The sequence below is a fragment of the Hemitrygon akajei genome, chromosome 20, assembly GCF_048418815.1.
Source record: "Hemitrygon akajei chromosome 20, sHemAka1.3, whole genome shotgun sequence".
NCBI classification, from domain to species: domain Eukaryota; kingdom Metazoa; phylum Chordata; class Chondrichthyes; order Myliobatiformes; family Dasyatidae; genus Hemitrygon; species Hemitrygon akajei.
Window position 1 is genome coordinate 59,228,300 of NC_133143.1, and position 19,533 is coordinate 59,247,832.

At 42.6% G+C, this 19,533-nt stretch overlaps 1 protein-coding gene across 1 annotated transcript in view; it reads right to left on the bottom strand.

The window, feature by feature from the left end:
• dnah5 (dynein, axonemal, heavy chain 5) overlaps positions 1-19,533 on the bottom strand; it is a 223,958-nt gene that overhangs the window by 194,413 nt on the left and 10,012 nt on the right. The window contains exon 2 of the mRNA XM_073024384.1: positions 52-186. Within this exon, the coding sequence (XP_072880485.1) occupies positions 52-186 (135 nt within the window). The remainder of the gene's footprint in view (positions 1-51; positions 187-19,533) is intronic.

Genomic DNA, 19,533 nt, shown 5'->3' on the forward strand with positions numbered 1-19,533 from the left:
TTTCTTGAAAACTATTTTTGTTGACATAATTTTAGTAATACATACACTCACCTGGGAACCCTCAAGAATGGCATCTTCCACCTCAACTTTCTCTATTCCAATGCACGAGGCCACAACCCCCAAAATGTAGTCATGTCTACCATCCAGATGGGCCCGCTTGGCTTCTCTTTCCTCTTTTAGCTTTTGCTGCAAAGATAGGCAGGCCATTTTATAGTTAGAAAAATTGAAAGCAAACAATGCAGAATTATGCACTTTTAATCCCATCGTATTATTCCTTATTTTGTTTATAATCCTGCTTGAGCTCTCAGGTCTTTTTATACTTCCTTCAAAATGTGACAGGTCAACTTTTTTGAATGACACTCCTGAACAATGGAGCTCAATACCTAAAACTAGGGTCTCGGCCCGAAACGTCGACAGCACTTCTCCCTATAGATGCTGCCTGGCCTGCTGTGTTCCACCAGCATTTTGTGTGTGTTGTTGTTTGAATTTCCAGCATCTGCAGATTTCCTCGAGTTGACACTCAGACTCAGTCGACACTGTTAATATCAGCTCAAAACCAATTGGCTTAATCTTGCATTTAACTAACGTCTTTTTGTCTTTCATTTTCATGTTTATTTTTATTTTGGCTTCTTTATTTTCACGTTTGCACTTTTTCCTATTGTAAAGGACCTTGAATTACTCTAAGAAAACTGCTCTATAAAGTTATTATTATTAAAATTATTTGATTACAGCAATTTGATTGTTCAGGTATCTACTCATATTGTAATGCACCCCCCCAAACACATAGATCTAATAGTTCAAAAGTACAGATAAAGTGCGTCTCAATTTAATTAACCCAGGATCCTCTCTTTAAGATAGCAAGTTTTACAGAAGGGAAATTACGTTGTGATTATACAGCCCTTATATTAACTGTCAAATATAGAAAATTTATACATAGTTGCTGTCATCTTAAGGACTAAATTTACAGATCAAGTATCAACATAATCACCAAATGGGTTCCTTAAGTTGTTATAGCCAGGGGAGATAGTGGGGGCAGAGAGAGGGTGACGGGGGGGGGGGGGGTGACAGAGACCAAGTTTGGCCATTCTCCTCTGACCTCTCTCACTGAATGTTTCTTGTTTTTCGCACCATTTTCTGTAAACTCTAGAGACTGTTGTGTATGGAAATTCCAGGAAACCAGCAGTTTCTGAGATACTCAAACCACCCCGTCTGCCACCACAATAATTCTATGGTCAATGTCACTCAGATCACATTTCTTCCCCATTCTGATGTTTGGTCCAAACAACTGAACCACTTGACCATGTCTGCATGCTTTTACGCACATGATTGACAGATTAGATATTTGCATTAACAAGCAGGTGTATAGCTGTACCTAATACAGTGGCCACGAAATGTATATATTTTGTTGTTCCTTTTTCATGCCTTGTGGCACATCGGCTGGCATTTTTTTTTTGTCATTTCCATACTATTTGTCTGTTTTGACAAAGCAGCGTTGCTAGCTTGACCCTCAGCCCAGCACAAATGGAAAGTGTGCAAGGAGCTGGGTCGAACCTGTGACCATTCACCTCAAAACCTGGTGCTGTCACCATTACATCAACAACCGGCATTAAGTGTAGCTATTATATATACAATATATCCATGTATGCATAATATGAATGCTGATAGTTACATGAATGCCAAAGCATTTGCAAACAGTTTTACTGTTTATGTGGTAAAATTAAAAATTGGAATTCTAAAAATTAGAAAATATGTTTTATGAATTACACTAAAATTAACCAAGCATTATTTAGAACAGGAATTATTACATGAAGAATGCTTATTTGTTAGTTTTAAAGATAACAAAATTATTAATAGAGATGCTAATTAAAGTGGTTACATTTTCATGAAAATTTTCGTAAAGAGCACATTCCATTTTATCTGAGATGTTCCGCTCTGCTGTTAAGGGAGTGCAAATAGGTAGAAGAGTTCTTTCAGAAAAGTGTGATAACTCTTTCCTCTAGTATCAAGCTCACAAACTCATCTCATTAATTCAACTTGGAGGAAAGGGTGGACATGAAGCAGATTTAATTTATTGTGTGAAAATATGAAGTATTGCGAGGAAAAATGCTGGGACACAATATGATTTTTACAGATGTGAGGTGAAGAGAACATTACCGTTGAGTACGGGGGCGCCAAAGAACAGGATCAGGAAAAGCTACTGAGGATTGTAAACTCAGCCAACTCCATCATGGGTACTAGCCTCCCCACTGAGGCATCTTCATCATTAAGGACCCTCACCATCCAGGGCATGAATTACCATCATCAGGAGAAGGTACAGGAACTAGAAGACACACATCCAATGGTTTAGGAACAGCTTCTTCCTCTCCACTATCAGATTACTGAATCACCCATGAATCCATTAACACCACCTCACCATTCTGCTCCCCTTTTGCACTACTATATTATTTTTATATTCCTTATTGTAAATTATCAGGGGCATGAACAGCTGAGTGCTTAAGGTCTGGAATGTATTAATAACGACACATTTGAGGAAGCCTCAAAGTAACATTCAAAAGTGCGGTTGTGGCTGAAGGGAGGTAGTGGTTGGGTAAATACCTAAGAGGAAATAAATGTCAAGGCTTTCAGAAAGGATGGAGGACTGAGACTTGCCAGATTGCCCTTTCAAAGGGCAAGTATGGTCTCAATGGACCAAAGACAACCCTACATCTTTTTAACCACTCTGTGAATTTAAAGCTATTACAGGACTGAATTTGCACTGTTACTAATCAAATCAATCCTTCTTTTTGGACCACAGTAAATTAATAATTGATATCAAATGGTTGACACTTTACATTAATTCTTTGTTCAAATTTAATTCCCTTTCTCTTTGTTCAATAGAAGTTTTCCAATAACAGCAGAAATAAAAAGAACCACTCTTAACTGATGTGTGCACTGCATGACCAGGTCAAATTATGGTCCTTTCCGTTTCAAACAGAACCATTCAGAAATAACAATAATGTAATTAGAATTCAGGAAGTGGATTTAGATAAGCCAGAATGATCACTTAAACAGTTCACTGATTCACAAATTAACAGTACATTATTAAACCTTTCACAAGAGCAGGCAAGTATGTTGTAATAACACTGGTGCTTGGTAACAAAGAGTAACTAACAAGTTATCAGAACAAAGCTTTCCAAAAATAATTATTTAACCTTTACTTCTCAAGTACTGCTCATTGTCGGTATTTGTGTTGTCCATCATAAACAATAATCGGGAAGAACCCACAATGAAGTGTAGTTTCAGGCACAGCTACCTAGTTTAGTCCAAAGAAATAACCACTGCAAACAGTGATCTAGCCTTTAAAATACAGAAAAAATTATACACAGAGGGAAATCTATAATTGTTTTATATGCTATCAAAGCCAAAGATTTATATATTTCCAAAGTGCAAAGTAAATTTATTATTAAAGTACATATATGTCACCATATACTACCTTGAGATTCATTTTCTTGCAGACATTCACAGAACAATGAATTATGAAAAACTGCATACAGCTAAAGTGCAGAAGTCAAACTGTGCAAATAAAAACTAATCATAAATAATTAGGTAAACAAATAATTCATAATTCAGTGAGATCATGCCTCTTCCAAACTATTCGTCTGTTCATTATGGTTAACTCCTTTATCTCAGGATTAAAACAAGGGAACCTTCTCTAAACTACTGCCAATCCATGTGCATTTCTCCCTAAATTAGGTGTTCAAAACTGCAATACTTCAGCTGTGATGCCTGGCATCACTGAAGCAAAACTTACCAACTATTTTACTTAATCCCTATTGATCTAATGATGTTTCCTGTACATTTCACCAGAGTGCTTTAAGGCGTTCATATTTGCTCCAATATTGAATAAATAACTCTATATACAGTACGACACATTGTGGAACCAAATATACTTTGCATAAATATAGTAGCATGGTCATTTGAGACCACTTGCATCAAAAGGCTACCTACCACATAATACTGCAGCTGCTGCTCTTATAGACAGCAATCCTTGTTTACACAGCTGCACCCACTGATTCCCAAACTCAGTATCCAGACATTCAATGGAAGTGCTGATTTTGAGCTCGAGATCTTCAAAAGCACTTCTGATATAGAATGTGTCTGTCTTGGCACATAGAAGTTGACGATGAATTTCAACATCAATGTCTTCCATTCAATTATAATAAACTTGAACTTGAACTTAAGCTAAAAACAAGCTACTGGAGAAACTCAGTGGGTCAGGCAGCATCTCAAAGTTCAAAGAAAAACTTATTACCACAGTACATACGTACATATACCCTGAGATTCTTTTTCTTGTGGGCATATTCACCAAATCTACTGAACAGTAACTGTAAACAGGATCATTAAAAGAGTAAGAGCATAAAAGACAACAAAATGTGCAAATACAAATAAATAGCAATATAACAATGAGAGCATGAAATAACAAGATAAAGAGTCCTTAAAGTGAGATCATTGGTTATGAAAATATCTCAACAGATGAGTGCAGTTACAAACGAGAAAATCTGCAGATGCTGGAAATCTGAGCAACACACACAAAATGCTACAGGAACTCAGCAGGTCAGGCAGCATCTAGGAAAATAAAGTACAGCTGGCGTTTCGAGCCAAAACGTCAACTATACTCTTTTCCTAGATGCTGCCTGGCCTGCTGAGATCCTACAGCATTTTGAGATGAGTGTATTTATCCTCTTTTGTTCAAGAGCCTGATGGTTGAAGGGTAGTAACTGTTCTTGAACCGGGTGGTGCGAGTCCTGAGGCTCCTGTACCTTCTACCTGATGGCAGCAGTGAGAAAAGAGCACGGCCTGAGTGGTGAGGAACTTTGATGATGGATGCTGCTTTCCAACAACAGCGTTTCATGCAGATGTGTTCAATGGTTGGGAGGGCTTTACCCGTGACGTACTGGGCCAAATCCACTAACTTTTGTAAGATTTTCCATTCAAAGGTATTAGTGTTCCCATACCAGGCTGTAATACAGCCAGTCAATACACTTTCCATGACACATCCACAGAAATTTATCAAGATTTTTGATGAAATGCCAAATCTTCACAGACTCCTAAGGAAGTAGAGGAACTGCCATGCTTTCTTTGCAATTGCATTTATATGATAGATCTATGATAGGTCCTCGGATATAGTGACACCCAGGAATTTAAAGTTACTGACCCTCTTCACCTCTGATAAAAATATAGAAAACCAATACAGGCTCTTCAGCCCACAAAGTTGTGCCAAAATGTCCCGACCTTAGAAATTACTAGGCTTATCTATAGCCCTCTATTTTTCTAAGCTCCATGTACCTATCCTAAAGTCCCTTAAAAGACCTTATCGTATCCGCCTCCAAAACCATTGCCGGCGGCCCATTCCACGCATTCACTACTCTCTGAGTAAAAAAACTTACCCCTGATGTCTCCTCTGTACCTACTCCCCAGCACCTTAAACCTCTGTCCTCCTGTAGCAACCATTTCAGCCCTGGGAAAAAGCCTCTGACTATCCACATGATCAATGCCTCTCATCAGGTCACCTCTCATCCTCTGACGCTCCAAGGAGAAAAGGCCAAGTTCACTCAACCTATTCTCATAAGGCATGCTCCCCAATCCAGGCAACATCTTTGTAAATCTCCTCTGCACTCTTTCTATGGCTTCCTCATTCTTCCTGTAGTGAGGCGACCAGAACTGAGCACAGTACTCCAAGTGGGGTCTGACCAGGGTCCTATATAGCTGCAACATGGAGTGAGCTGTTGTTATGACACCAATCTGCCAAATTTTCAATCCTCCTGTATGCTGATTCATCACCACCTTTGATATGGCCCACAACAATGGTGTCATTAGCAAACTTGAATATAGTGTTGGAGCTATACTTAGCCACACAGTCATAAAGTGAGTAGAGTAGGGGGGAGAAGCACACAGCCCTGTGGTGCACCTCTGCTGATGGAGATTGTGGAGATGTTTTTGCCAATCTGAACTGACTGGTGTCTGCAAGTTAGGGAATCAAGGATCCAATTTTACAAGGGAGTATCGAGGGCCAGGTCTTGGAGTTTACAGATTACTATAGAGGGAACAATGGTACTAAGTGCTGAGCTGTAATGGATAAATAACATTGCTATCCAGATGTTCCAGGGTTGTGTGAAGATTCAATGAGATAGCATCTGCTGTGGACTAGTAGGCAAATTGGAGTAGATCCAAGTCGCCACTCAGACAGGAGCTGATATGCTTCAACACCAGCCTCTCAAAACACTTCATCACTGTGGATGTAAATGCCATTGTGCGAATCATTGAGGCAGGTTATCACGCTCTGCTTGGGCACCACTATGTTTGAAACTTGCTTAAAACAGGTGGGTACTGCACACTGACGAAGCCAGAGGTGATAAAATATCCATGAACACACCAGCCAGTTGGTCAGCATAGGTCTTCAGTACTCAGCCAGGTGCTCCATCCAGACCAGATGCTTTCCTTGGATTCACTCTCTTGAAGGCAGCCCTTGCGTCACCTTCAGGTACCGAGGCCAAAGGATCATCGGGAGACGTGGGGGTGCGTGATGGTTCCTCCCTGTTCTGGTGGTCACAGAAAGCATAGAGCTCATCTGGAAGCTGGCCCCCTGTCACTAGATTTAATTTTGTCAGAGGCTATAGCGTTCAAACCTTGCCACAGCTGTTGAGCATCCCTTGTTGATTCCCTTCTAGTCCAGATTCTCCACTTCACCCATGAGATGGCTTTCCGGACATCATACCTGCACCTCTTGTAGCATTCTTGATCTCCAGACTTGAATCTGCGGAGAGTCTTTCAGCAAAGATGAAAAGGGGAAATAGCCAGTATAAAATAGGTGAAGTATAAAATGCGGCTTGATAGGTGGATCAAGTGAGGAGCAATTGATTGGCACACAGAGATCAAAGGCCTGGAGGCCTATCCTGGAGTTGAAAGACTGCCTATGTGTTTCAGTGGGTGGGAGGAAGGAAAGGGGCCAATTTTGCTGCTGCTGTTTTGTTGCTTGTTGTGTTCTCTGTTGGTCTGCAGAAGATTGCTGTCATGCTACATTGACACCAGAATGTGTGACAACACCTACAGGCTGTCACCAGCACACTCTCAGGTGTGTTAGTTGTTAATGTAAATGGCACATTTCACCGTATGCTAACATGTACATATGATAAATAATTCTGAATCTGAACATGGAGTCAGGTGGGAGAGGAAAGGTTGGAGAGAGTGACGGAGATTGGGAGGTGATAGACAGGGACAAAGGGCTGCAGATTATTGAATCATAAACAATGAAGGTGAAGATTGGAACTAAGTAAGGAAAGAAAGGTGGGCAGATGGGAACAGGGGAGGAGAGTGTTGGTAATGGCGGATGGGATTAGGTGGTGACAGGGAAGAAATTGGGCAATGGGGGCAAATGGAAAGAAGTGTGTGTATGAGAGAGAAAACTTAGATCAGAAGGAGAGAGGGCGAGAAAAGGAGAAACAGGTTATCTTAAATTGGCGATTTCAGATGTTCACAACACTGTTGGGTTAGACCATCAGTCAGAATATGAGAAACATTTGGTTTGCAGTTTGCCTCTGCCCATTAGTGGGGGAGGTTGAGGACAGATAGGCCTTTGATCAATGGCAAAGGGAAATTTAAATGTCTTGTAACTGGGAGTTCCAGACAGCTACTGCAGAGTGCAAGTGCTCTGCAAAGCAAACAACTCTTGGTCTCACATCGTGAGCAATGAATGCAACCAGCAAGGTTAGAGAAAGTGCATGTGAATCACTTCACTTGGAAGGGCTGTTTAGGTACCTGAATGGAGGTGGATGTTACAGCTCCTTCTGTTGCGGGGGAAAGTGCTTTAGGAAAGGGAAAGATGGGTGAACCTGCAAGTCACAGAGATGTTTCTGTGGAAAATAGAAAAGGGTGGGGAGGGAAAGATGTGACTGGTGATGGGATCATGTTGTAGTTGATGGAAATGTCAAAAAATGTGCTGGATGCAGAGGCTGATGGGATGAAAGTTAAGGACTGAGGGGATTCTATCTCTGTTCTACCTAGGAGTAAGTGGAGTGAGAGCAGAAGTGCAGGGAATGGAGGGAATGGGGTAAAGGCTCCATCAACCACGGGGGATGAAAGGCCATACGACCATAAGACATAGGAGCAGAATTAGGCCATTCATCCCATTGAGTCTGCTCCACAATTCCATCATGGCTGATGCCAGATACCACTCAATCCCACACTCCTGCTCTCTCGCCATATCCTTTGATGCCGTGACCAATCAAGAAGTAATCAACTTCCACCTTCAATATACCCACAGACTTGGTCTCCACCGCAGTCTGTGGCAGAGCATTCTGCAGATTCACTCCTCTCTGGCTAAGAAAAATACTCTTTACCACTGTTCTAAAAAGTCACCCCTTAATTTTGAGGCTGTGCCCTCTAGTTTTGGATACCCCCACCAAAGGAAACATCCTCTCCACATCCACCTTATCTGGTTCTTTCAATATTCGGTTGGTTTCAATGATATCCCCCTGCATTCTTCTAAATTCCAGTGAGTACAGGCCCAAAGCTGCCAAATGCTCCTCATATACTAACCCCTTCATTCCCCGAATCATCATTGTGAACCTCCTCTGGACTCTTTCCAATGACAATACATTCTTTCTGAGATATGGGGCCCAAAACCATTGACGTTACTCCAAGTGTCTGACTACTGTCTTATCTCCTTGTTCTTATATTAAAGTCCCCTTGAAATAGCCTCGAGATTTGGGGGAGTAGATTTAGGACAGAGATGAGGGGGAACTGCTTTTCCCAGAAGGTGGTGAATCTGTGGAATTCTCTGCCCAATGGAGGCTACCTCAGTAAATATATTTAAGACAAGGTTGGACATATTTTTGCATAGTAGGGGAATTAAGGGTTATGGGGGAAAGGGAGGTAGGTGGAGATCAGCCATGATCTTATTCAAAGGCAAAGCAGGCTCGACAGGCCAGATGGCCTACTCCTGCTCCTATTTCTTATGTTCTTATGTTCTAAATAAATGCCAGCATTGCATTTGCCTTCTTTACCATAGACTCAACATATAAATTAACCTTCTGTAAGTCTTGCACAAGGACTCCCAAGTCCCACTGCACCTTTGAACCTTCTCCCATTTAGGTAATAGTCTGCACTATTGTCCCTTTTACCAAAATGCATTATCACACATTTCCCAACACTATTCCATCTGCCACTTTTTTGCCCATTCTTCCAATTATTCTAAACAACACTACTTACTACTTACAACAGTTGTTGATGAATTTAGGGACTAATAGCAGAATAGGTTTGGAACAAAGACTGCTCCACATAGTCAACAAAAAACAGGTGTACCTAGTGTTCACAAGCGTGCCCTGTTATTTACCAAAAGAGAAAGGAATGAAATAGTTGTCCAAAGTGAGAACAAGTTCTGCAAGGCGAAGGGGTGAAATTAGAAGGGAACTGGCTGGATCTATGTTCTGCCAAGCAACAGAGAGCTCGAAGGCCTTCTTGATGCACAATGCAAGTGCTTCCAAAGATGAGGTAGTGGGAACCAAGGAAATGGAAGGTGTTAAAATGATGGCTCGTAAGACATGCAAAGTGGTCTTCATAAGTGTGTCATTAAGGGTCTTATCATCAGAAAAAAATACTAGCAGGTTGGTAAAGGCCAATAGTGTGAAAGAAAACAGAAAATGCTTTTAAAAAATTCTCAGAATGAAAGACCCTAGACTCAAAACATTTAGTATCTTCTCTTTCCACAGATGCTGAGTATTCCAGTATTTTATTTTATTTCATATTTCCATTATCTGCAGATTTTTAAATATTTTCTTTTCCTGAAGTAGTGTGAAGACTGATTGTTTCTTATATCAATGGTTCCTAATATTAACCATATAACCTCTAATTATGGCCCTCTCTTCCCATAGAGGCTTTACCCTCTCTGTTCAGAACCAGAATCAGGTTTATTATCACTGATATATGTCATTAAATATGCTGTTTTGTGGCAGCAGTTACACCATTATCTGCCTTTAAACAGCTTGTACAGCAGGCTAACATGTACTAACCCATATTTTTCCAAGCAACAATTACTTTTGTCTTGTATTAGTATCTTTCAGTGTTGCCCCACCATTGACATTGGGCTGCCTGACCTAAAACATTAAAACACGTACATGAATCCACAACAAAAAGCAATTACAGAGCTTCTATGTCCCGAGGGCAAATGCAGTCATAACCCCATCACGGAGAACAACATGCCCTCCGTTCCTATGAGTGATAAGCATTTTAATCACCATTGAAACAGGCTTGGCAACAATGACAAAATACACAAAGCCTCAAACAAGCCTGGACTTGCTGAGTGCAGTAAATGTGACAAAAGAAAATGTGGCACAGGTCATCTGTGCTTTGAATGTAGATTTAAAAATTGGCAATGTGATCAAGTTAAAAAAGGTTACCTCAGAGAAGATATAAGGAAATAAGACGTTTTGTATTTCCTTGCCGTATTGTCATTTTAGATATTTCTAATTCCACTGTAACATTGAATTAAACAGTTTATAATGAAATGCTATTAAGGTTACTCGAGGACAAAGCAATGCATCAGATAAACAGAAAATCCACAGTACTCACTAATCCTCTACAAAGATCTTTATGGATTTAAGTGATAAATATTCTGCATAAAGACCATATCACTAAATACTTGAGAAACTTCTCATGAATAAATGATGTACAGAAATAATGCACATTTTAACCATACATTGTACAAGTCCAAGTTTAGAATATATTGTCTAAATACACTATGCTACAGTTGTCAGTTTAGTGAAGCAGTAAATATACAAATTAAGTATTCAAAATAAGTACCGCTTTGAAGTATTCATAAGGGAAAAAATACTTCCCAAACAAGAATGAAGTAAAATGCAGTGAGTTTTATTTGTTTATTGAGATACAGCACAGAATAGGTCCTTCCAGCCTGTCAAGCCATGCCACGCAGCAATCCCGATTTAATCCTAACCTAATCACAGGACGATTTTTACAGTGACCAATTAACCTACCAACTGGTACATCTTTGGACAGTGGGAGGAAACCAAAGCACCCAGAGAAAACCCACATGGTCACATACAATCTCCTTAGAGGCAGCATTGGGAATGAAACCGGATTGCTTGTACTGTAAAGAGTTGTGCTAACCATTACACTACTGTGTGCCTCACATGTATAATACACACGTATAATGGACATATATTTAATCTGCACTTTATGGTGAACAGACACAATAGGCAAAGTGCTGCTTCTGTGTTGTATCTTTCTATGACTCAATAGAGGAAATGATCAGAGAAATGATTTGAGGGGAAATGGAAATAAGAGAATAAACATTTCAGACTTGATTTTATTTAGCATATTTTCAACTCACATTCAGAACATCTCAAAGTGTTGTAGAGCCAGTGATGCAGTTCTGGTCAAGTCAATGTCGCAAGGTAGGATACTCAACAGGCAATTGGCCCATAATAGGCTCCTATAACAGCAATCTATTATTTAATTGATAATCTGTTGAACAATTGTTAACTGAGGAAAAAAATTTAGGAGAGGACATTATTATAAAGATGGGTTTTTTTAATTTTATCCCAATCCAAAGATGAACTGCATAAAGAGTCCAGCATTGGAGCACAGTGATCAAATTTTGCTTATTTCCATGGGGAAAATAGAAAAGCAGAATTTTTCCTACATAACGATAGAGCAACAACGGTGATAACATAGCGAACTCTCAATGGTCACTTTATTAGGTACACCTGTACATTAATGCAAATATCTAATCAACCAATCATGTGGCAGCATCTCAGAACATGCAAGTATGCAGACAGAGATGAAAGATTCAGCTGTTTTTCAAACCAGACATCAGAATGGAGAATTAATATGATCTAAGTGACTTTGACCATGGAATGATTGCAGGTGCCAGATGGGATGGTTGCGTATCTCAGGGATTTTCACACACAACAGCCTCTCAAGTTTACAGAGAATGGAGAAAAAACAAAAAACATCCAGTGAGCAGTTCTGTGGGCAAAACACTTTGTTAACTAGAGAGGTCAAAGGAGAATGGCTAAACTGGGTTAAATTGACAGGAAGGCATGAGTAACTCAAATAACCATGTTACAAGTGATGTACAGAAGAGCATCTCTGAACACACAACACATTGAACCTTGAAGTGGATGGGCTACAGCAGCAGAAAACCAAATGGGGTTTCACTCCTGTAACTAACCAAATGGCCACTGAGTGTATAAATCCATGCCTGCTTTCTGTATCATGACTGTCTTTGAACATGAAATACAGGAAGTAAATCTGTAGATAAAGCAAGCTATACAGAAATTGGTCTTTAATTTAAGTGCACCAAATAAAAGTGTATGCCGGTCTTTATGTATTCATACATGATGCAAATGAGATCATACTGAGACCCATTACTGTCTTTTCTTGAGTCAAGCCATGCACTATTTCCAACTTTTGACTTCCAGCTCACAAATTTGAGACAAAATAGTAATCTCTTCTATGAAAAGATGTCAAATACTATTTGGAAATGTCAGTGATTAGACTCCAGTTTAGCATGGCCAATTCTATTTGTTGGTTGCTTAAAAAAAGAGGTAATTTGATTAGATCATCCTTTTTAACAAACATTGAAATGAGTCCAGGTGAATCTGAATTTGAACGTGGGTACCACATTTACCCATAGAAATCATTCACTGTCCATTCACTCTTTTGAGTGAAAATAAAAACATAAAAATATAGAACTAAGAGGAGTCTTGATGGCTTATCAATGAGTACAATAGTATTGTGATTAAGTTACTTGACTAGAAACCAGAACCCTGGACTGTTGATTGAGCATTGTGTTCAAATTAAACCACAATAATGGGAATGTAACATGTAGTTGTATAAATCTAGAATTTAAAGAAAATGCTAATGTCAATACTAGCGATCATGAAACCACTGTTCTCTCTTTAAAAAAAAGAAAACAATTTGGGTTATTGAACCGGACTAGTGTCCCAAAAACAGGTCTCGGCCCAAAATGTCGACTGATTCAAATATAAATCCACATGTCAAAATTAGATCATCTTGTTAGAAATGACAGTTGTGAGTGGGTGATTTCCATGCATGGCAAGAAACGATAACAGCAAAAGGTGAAAACCATTGGAAATCCCAGATCACTGTGTCAATTTGTCCTGAATTAACACTAATTAGTAATTATTTAAAAACTGTTCATATATATAGACAACACAAACTAAGCAGAGGGACAGGTGTGGAAGGGAGGAAGTTCCCAGTGGGCACATGACATACAGATTGTTCTGCTCTGCAGTCAGCGCAGGGTGTAAAGATTTGCGTCTGACCTATGCAGATGGAGATTTAAAGTCAGAGGGATGGGAATTAGATTTGAAGCTACAATAAAGTGAACAAGTAGGAATCAATAGTGTTCAATTACAGAATCTGGAATGGCAACCAATAGGGTGGCAATGACAAGTCATCACCTTTCATTTTTCTTTACAACATAGCAGGAGGGCATTCAGCCCACCAGGATGTACTGTGGAGAACATTCTGACAGGCTGCATTGCTGTCTGGTAAGGGAGAGGGGGCCTACTGCACAGGACCGAAATAAACTGCAGAGGGTTGTAAATTTAGTCGGCTCCATCTTGGGTACTAGCCTACAAATTAGCCAGGACATCTTCAAAGAGCGGTGTCTCAGAAAGGTAGTGTCTATTATTAAGGGCCTCCAGCACCCAGGGCATGCCCTTTTCTCACTGCTACCATCAGGTAGGAGGTACAGAGCCTGAAGGCACACACTCAGCGATCCAGGAACAGCTTCTTCCACTCTGCCATCTGATTCCTAAACGGACATTCAAGCTTTGGACACTACCTCACTTTTTTAAAATATAAATTATTTCAGTTTTTGCATGATTTTAATCTATTCCATATACGAATACAGTACTGTAATCAATTTATGTATTTATTTTTCTTCTATATAATGCACAGTATTGCATTGAACTGCTGCTGCTAAGTTCACAAATTTCAAGACACATGCCAGTGATAATAAACTTGATTCTGATTCTGAAACATATGCAAATCCCATTTTCCCTCTAACATGTTCTCCCCATATTCCCATTAGCTATCCCATATTCTACCACCTTCCTATATTCCAGGGCAAATTGCAGTGGCTAATTCATCTACCAACTTACATGTTTTTGGGGCATGAGAACTAGGGTCATCTAGGGTTAGGTCAGCAAATTGAGCCACGCTGTTTAAAGAGATAGATCCAATTGAAAACTACTCCATGGACGTAGATAGTAGTTAAGTTAATGTGACTTGAACTTAATGCATTCACCACACATAATCACAACGATAATCCACAATTAGAATCACTTAAAAAAGCGTTTAAAAACCTCTCTCGAACCCAAGAATTTAAAAAAGTTGCAATGCTCTACAGCAATTTAGCAGATATCTGTGCTGTTTACGATTTTAACTCCCCCCCCCCCCCATCAGAGTGAAATGAAATAATATGAAGTTGTTCATCTTTAAGCACAGTTTTTACATCTAATTATAAAGTGATAGGAGATATTGAAACATTCTGGTCACAGATACTAACTTCTTACTTCCTAGAATCCTTGTATTTTAAATCTATTTCCCAACAATGTAAACTTTTTTAAAAATTTATTCAAATGTTAACCTTTTGGCAAATAAAAGAAGTTTGCTTACCTTCAACACTCGTGTAACACTCTGTCTCCAGAGGTGTTTTCTACCTGTTCTCAACATCATTCTGAAACTTCGTTCAGTGTTTCATAATGAAATTCCCCATCAGCTGTGGACAATGGCCACAAACTCACCAAAACTAAAGTCATACCTGGCCATGCCTTAAAATTCAAACTGCCTTTTTCAGAATCTGAATCATGTAGTACCTTAGCTCTCAATCAACATATCAAAGCCTAACGATGACTTTGGAACAATGGCTTCCAAAGACATTAATTATTTCCAGTGCTTTATATTTGGACATGGCAATGCACTGCCCCAAAGTTCAAGCTGTCAAACATTTCATAATAAATTGTTTAGTTATGTTTATGATGGCAACAAACTATAAAAACCTCCCTCCCTTCATTTCCAATTGCTGAAAAGCAATTATCTAATGATGTTTTACTGGATTAAAAATTAGCCGTAATTTACAAATAACCTTAGCTGGAAAAAAAATCCTTTAAACAAAGGAAGAAGTACATGCATAACTTTATATTTCATTGGTGACTTCAATTAAATTAGTATTTATTTTATATTTTCACCATGCTAATCGGTTTGAGAGTTACCGATGCCAGAAGGAAAAAAAATAGCTAGGATATGCTAAGTTGCTTGGCAAGTTCAGAAACAGAAAACAACATTAGCAAGACCACAACAAATAAGAGATAAGCAGATTTTCAAAAGGATCAGTTCATTATTTATATGGAAAATTTGGATGAAAAAATATTGAAGTGCAATCTCAAAGTCTCATATTTAAAAAAAAACAAAAGCTTATAAACTTACTGAACTAGAATTTTTTGTAGGAGTTAATTAAAAACAGATAATATTTTGGATTCCTAGAAGTGTGATGAAGAATAGCTCCAATAGGAGGACACCACAGTTACTCAGGTGATACCAAGGTTTATGCATGTGGTGAACTAGATATACCTGTCTGACTGCTCCTGTGGCTCCTCCCACAGACCCTGCTGACTGCCCCTGTGGCTCCTCCCACAGACCCCTGTATAAAGGCGACTGTGGCCTGCTGCTCTCCCTCATTTTCCCAGGATGTAGTGTTGTTCTTCAGTCAATAAAAGCCGATATCTCACTTCCTAAGTCTCAGCGTGAGTTATTGATGGTGCATCAATTTTATTGACTGAAAGTTAGAACATGGAAACCGTTTTACGCCCAGAACGCCTGGACTTGGACCCCCAAGACCCTGGAGCAGCTCTTGCCTTTGAACACTGGCTGGTGTGCTTCCAATCGTACTTAGAGGAGGTTCGTGCCACCAACTCGGCTGTTCGGCTCAGACTTCTCCTCTCGAGGGTCGCCCCAAAAGTTTATTCGTTCATCAGGGACATATCCACCTACGAGGAGGCGCTTGCCGCCCTCCGAAGACAGTACCTGCGGCCAGTAAATCCAGTTTATGCACGGCACCGCTTGGCAACACGAAAACAGCGGCCTACAGAGTCGACTGCTGAATTTCTCCGAGATCTACAGGCACTCGCGTGGACTTGTGACTGCCAAGCGCTCACAGCGGAACAGCATACGGAACTCTTGGTCCGAGACGCTTTTGTGACTGGGGTCCGGTCAGTGTGTATACGCCAGCGGCTGCTGGAAAAAGCTGATCTTACCTTACGCTCCGCGATAGAGACGGCCGATACGATAGAGGCTGCGCAGCTGTACGCCAAAGAGGTCCAGCCGCGCGATTCCCCGGTTCCGAGCGAATTCGCCAACGCCGCTGCCCCTCGAATTCGCCAGGTATAAAACTCTGTTACTTTTGTGGGCTTCCGAAACATCCCAGAAACAGCTGCCCGGCTCGCGAAGCGACTTGTTCCAGCTGTGGGAAGAAGGGCCATTTCGCCAAGGTATGTAAGTCTAAACCGCGCCCGGGGTCGAGCAGTGCTGCGTCTGAGACCTGGGGGCCGCCATTTTGCATGACCGGATGTGGACAACCATCTTTGCCGGCGTCACCAGGCCCCGCCCCCGACTCGCCATCTTGCATGCCCGGATGTGAGCGGCCATCTTTGCCGGCGTCACCAGGCCCCGCCCCCGACACGCCCCGTTCAACGCTGGCTTCCGTGACCCTCGACCAAAGCGCCCCACACCAGCTCGCAAGGTCGATGATGGACATCCTGGTGGAGGGGCACAGGACTAGCTGCCTGTTTGACACGGGCAGCACTGAGAGTTTTATTGACCCGGCCACAGTGAAATGCTGTGGACTCGTGACACGGCCGGTACGTCAGAAGATCACCTTGGCTTCTGGGTCGCATTCCACGGACATCCGGGTGGGTTGTGTAGCGACATTGGTGGTGCAGGGCACAGAATATCGGAACTTTGCGCTACTAGTCATGCCTCGACTGTGCGCACCTGTGCTATTGGGGCTGGACTTCCAGAGCCACCTCGAAAGTGTGACTATGGCATATGACGGGCCCCTCCCACCACTCACTGTCAGGAATCCTCAGTTTGGTGGGACTTCGCCATATACTCCGTTACCACACGCACATACACACCGAACCACACATCCCGCCCAGCACCATGCTGATAGCTGTGCTGCTGACACTATTTGCAACCTCTCCACCCTCAAGATCCCTCCCCCATCGCTGTTCACCAACCTGACCCCCGACTGTAAACCTGTGGCAACTAAAAGTAGGAGGTACAGTGCGGGGGACAGGGCCTTTATTCATTCAGAGGTGCAGCGGCTGCTCAGGGAGGGGATCATTGAGCCGAGCACAAGCCCATGGCGGTCCCAGGTGGTCGTTGTTCGGACTGGGCAGAAAAATAGGATGGTTGTGGACTACAGCCAGACCATCAATAGATTCACGCAGCTTGACGCGTACCCACTACCCCGCATCGCGGATATGGTCAACCAGATAGCTCAGTACAAGGTGTACTCGACAATTGATCTGAAATCCGCTTATCACCAGCTCCCCATCCGCCCAGAGGACCGCCCCTACACCGCCTTCGAGGCGGGTGGCAGGCTCTATCACTTTCTGCGCGTCCCATTTGGTGTCACAAATGGGGTCTCAGTCTTCCAGAGGGAGATGGACCGGATGGTGGACCAGTACAAACTGACGGCCACATTTCCCTATCTAGATAACATCACCATCTGTTGTCGCGACTGGTCGGATCACGACGCCAACCTCCAACGCTTTTTCCAAGTGGCCGATGCTTTGAACCTCACTTATAACAAGGACAAGTGTGTGTTCAGAACCACACGACTCGCTATCCTTGGGTATGTCGTGGAGAATGGGGTCATTGGCCCTGACCCCGACCGTATGCGCCCTCTGTTAGAACTCCCTCTTCCCACTACTCTCAAGGCCCTCCGGCGGTGCCTGGGTTTTTTTTCCTATTACGCCCAATGGGTTCCCCATTACGCAGACAAGGCCCGCCCCCTGGTCAAGTCTACCACCTTTCCCCTCTCTGCCGAGGCCCGCGCGGCCTTCAGCTGCATTAAAGGGGACATTGCCAAAGCAACGATGCATGCGGTAGACGAGACCATTCCCTTCCAAGTAGAGAGTGACGCCTCTGACGTCGCGCTGGCTGCTACCCTCAATCAGGAAGGCAGACCAGTGGCGTTTTTTTCTCGTACCCTTCAAGGCTCTGAACTTCGGCACTCCGCGGTGGAGAAAGAAGCCCAAGCCATAGTGGAAGCTATTAGGCACTGGAGGCACTATCTCGCCAGCAGAAGGTTCACCTTGCTGACCGACCAGCGCTCGGTTGCGTTCATGTTCAGCAACCAACAGCGGGGCAAAATCAAAAATGATAAAATTTTGCGATGGAGAATAGAACTCTCCACCTACAATTACGATATCCTGTACCGGCCTGGCAGGCTCAATGAACCCTCTGATGCCCTATCCCGGGGACCGTGTGCTAGTGCCCAGCTCGACCGGCTGTATGCCCTTCATGCCCATCTTTGCCATCCGGGGGTCACCCGATTTTACCATTCCATTAAAGCCCGGAACCTGCCGTACTCCCTGGAGGACATCAGGGCGATGACCAGGGACTGCCAGATCTGCGCTGAGTGCAAACCGCACTTCTACCGTCCTGACACTGCGCAGCTTGTCAAGGCCACCCGCCCTTTTGAGCGACTGAGTATTGACTTTAAGGGCCCCCTTCCCTCCACCGACCGCAATGTCTACTTTCTCAGTGTTATTGACGAGTACTCGCGATTCCCCTTTGCCGTTCCCTGCCCCGACACTACTACCACGTCGGTCATAAAAGTCCTGCGCCAGCTCTTCACTCTGTTCGGATATCCCTGCTATGTCCACAGTGATAGAGGGTCCTCCTTTATGAGTGCCGAGTTGCGCCGGTTCCTGCTTGCTAGGGGCATTGCTACTAGTCGCACCACAAGTTATAATCCCCGGGGGAATGGCCAGGTGGAGAGGGAGAATGCCACAGTGTGGAAGGCCATACTTTTAGCCCTTAAGTCAAAAGGGTTGCCGGTCTCCCGATGGCAGGAGGTCCTCCCTGAGGCACTCCACTCTATCCGCTCCCTGTTGTGTACGTCCACTAATGCCACCCCTCACGAACGCTTATTCTCTTTTCCCAGGAAGTCTGTCACTGGGACCACCCTGCCAGTTTGGCTGACGTCCCCGGGGCCAGTGCTGCTACGTAAACATGCGAGGAGTAATAAGTACTCACCGCTGGTCGAGAAGGTTCACCTCCTGCATGCTAATCCCCAGTATGCCTACGTGGTCTTGCCTGATGGGCGGGAGGACACGGTCTCTGTCCGCGACCTGGCGCCCGCCGGAGCAGCAGACCACTACCCCGAGCATTCCACGGTAACTATGCACCCTGTACCCGAGGTGACTCCGCACGCACCGT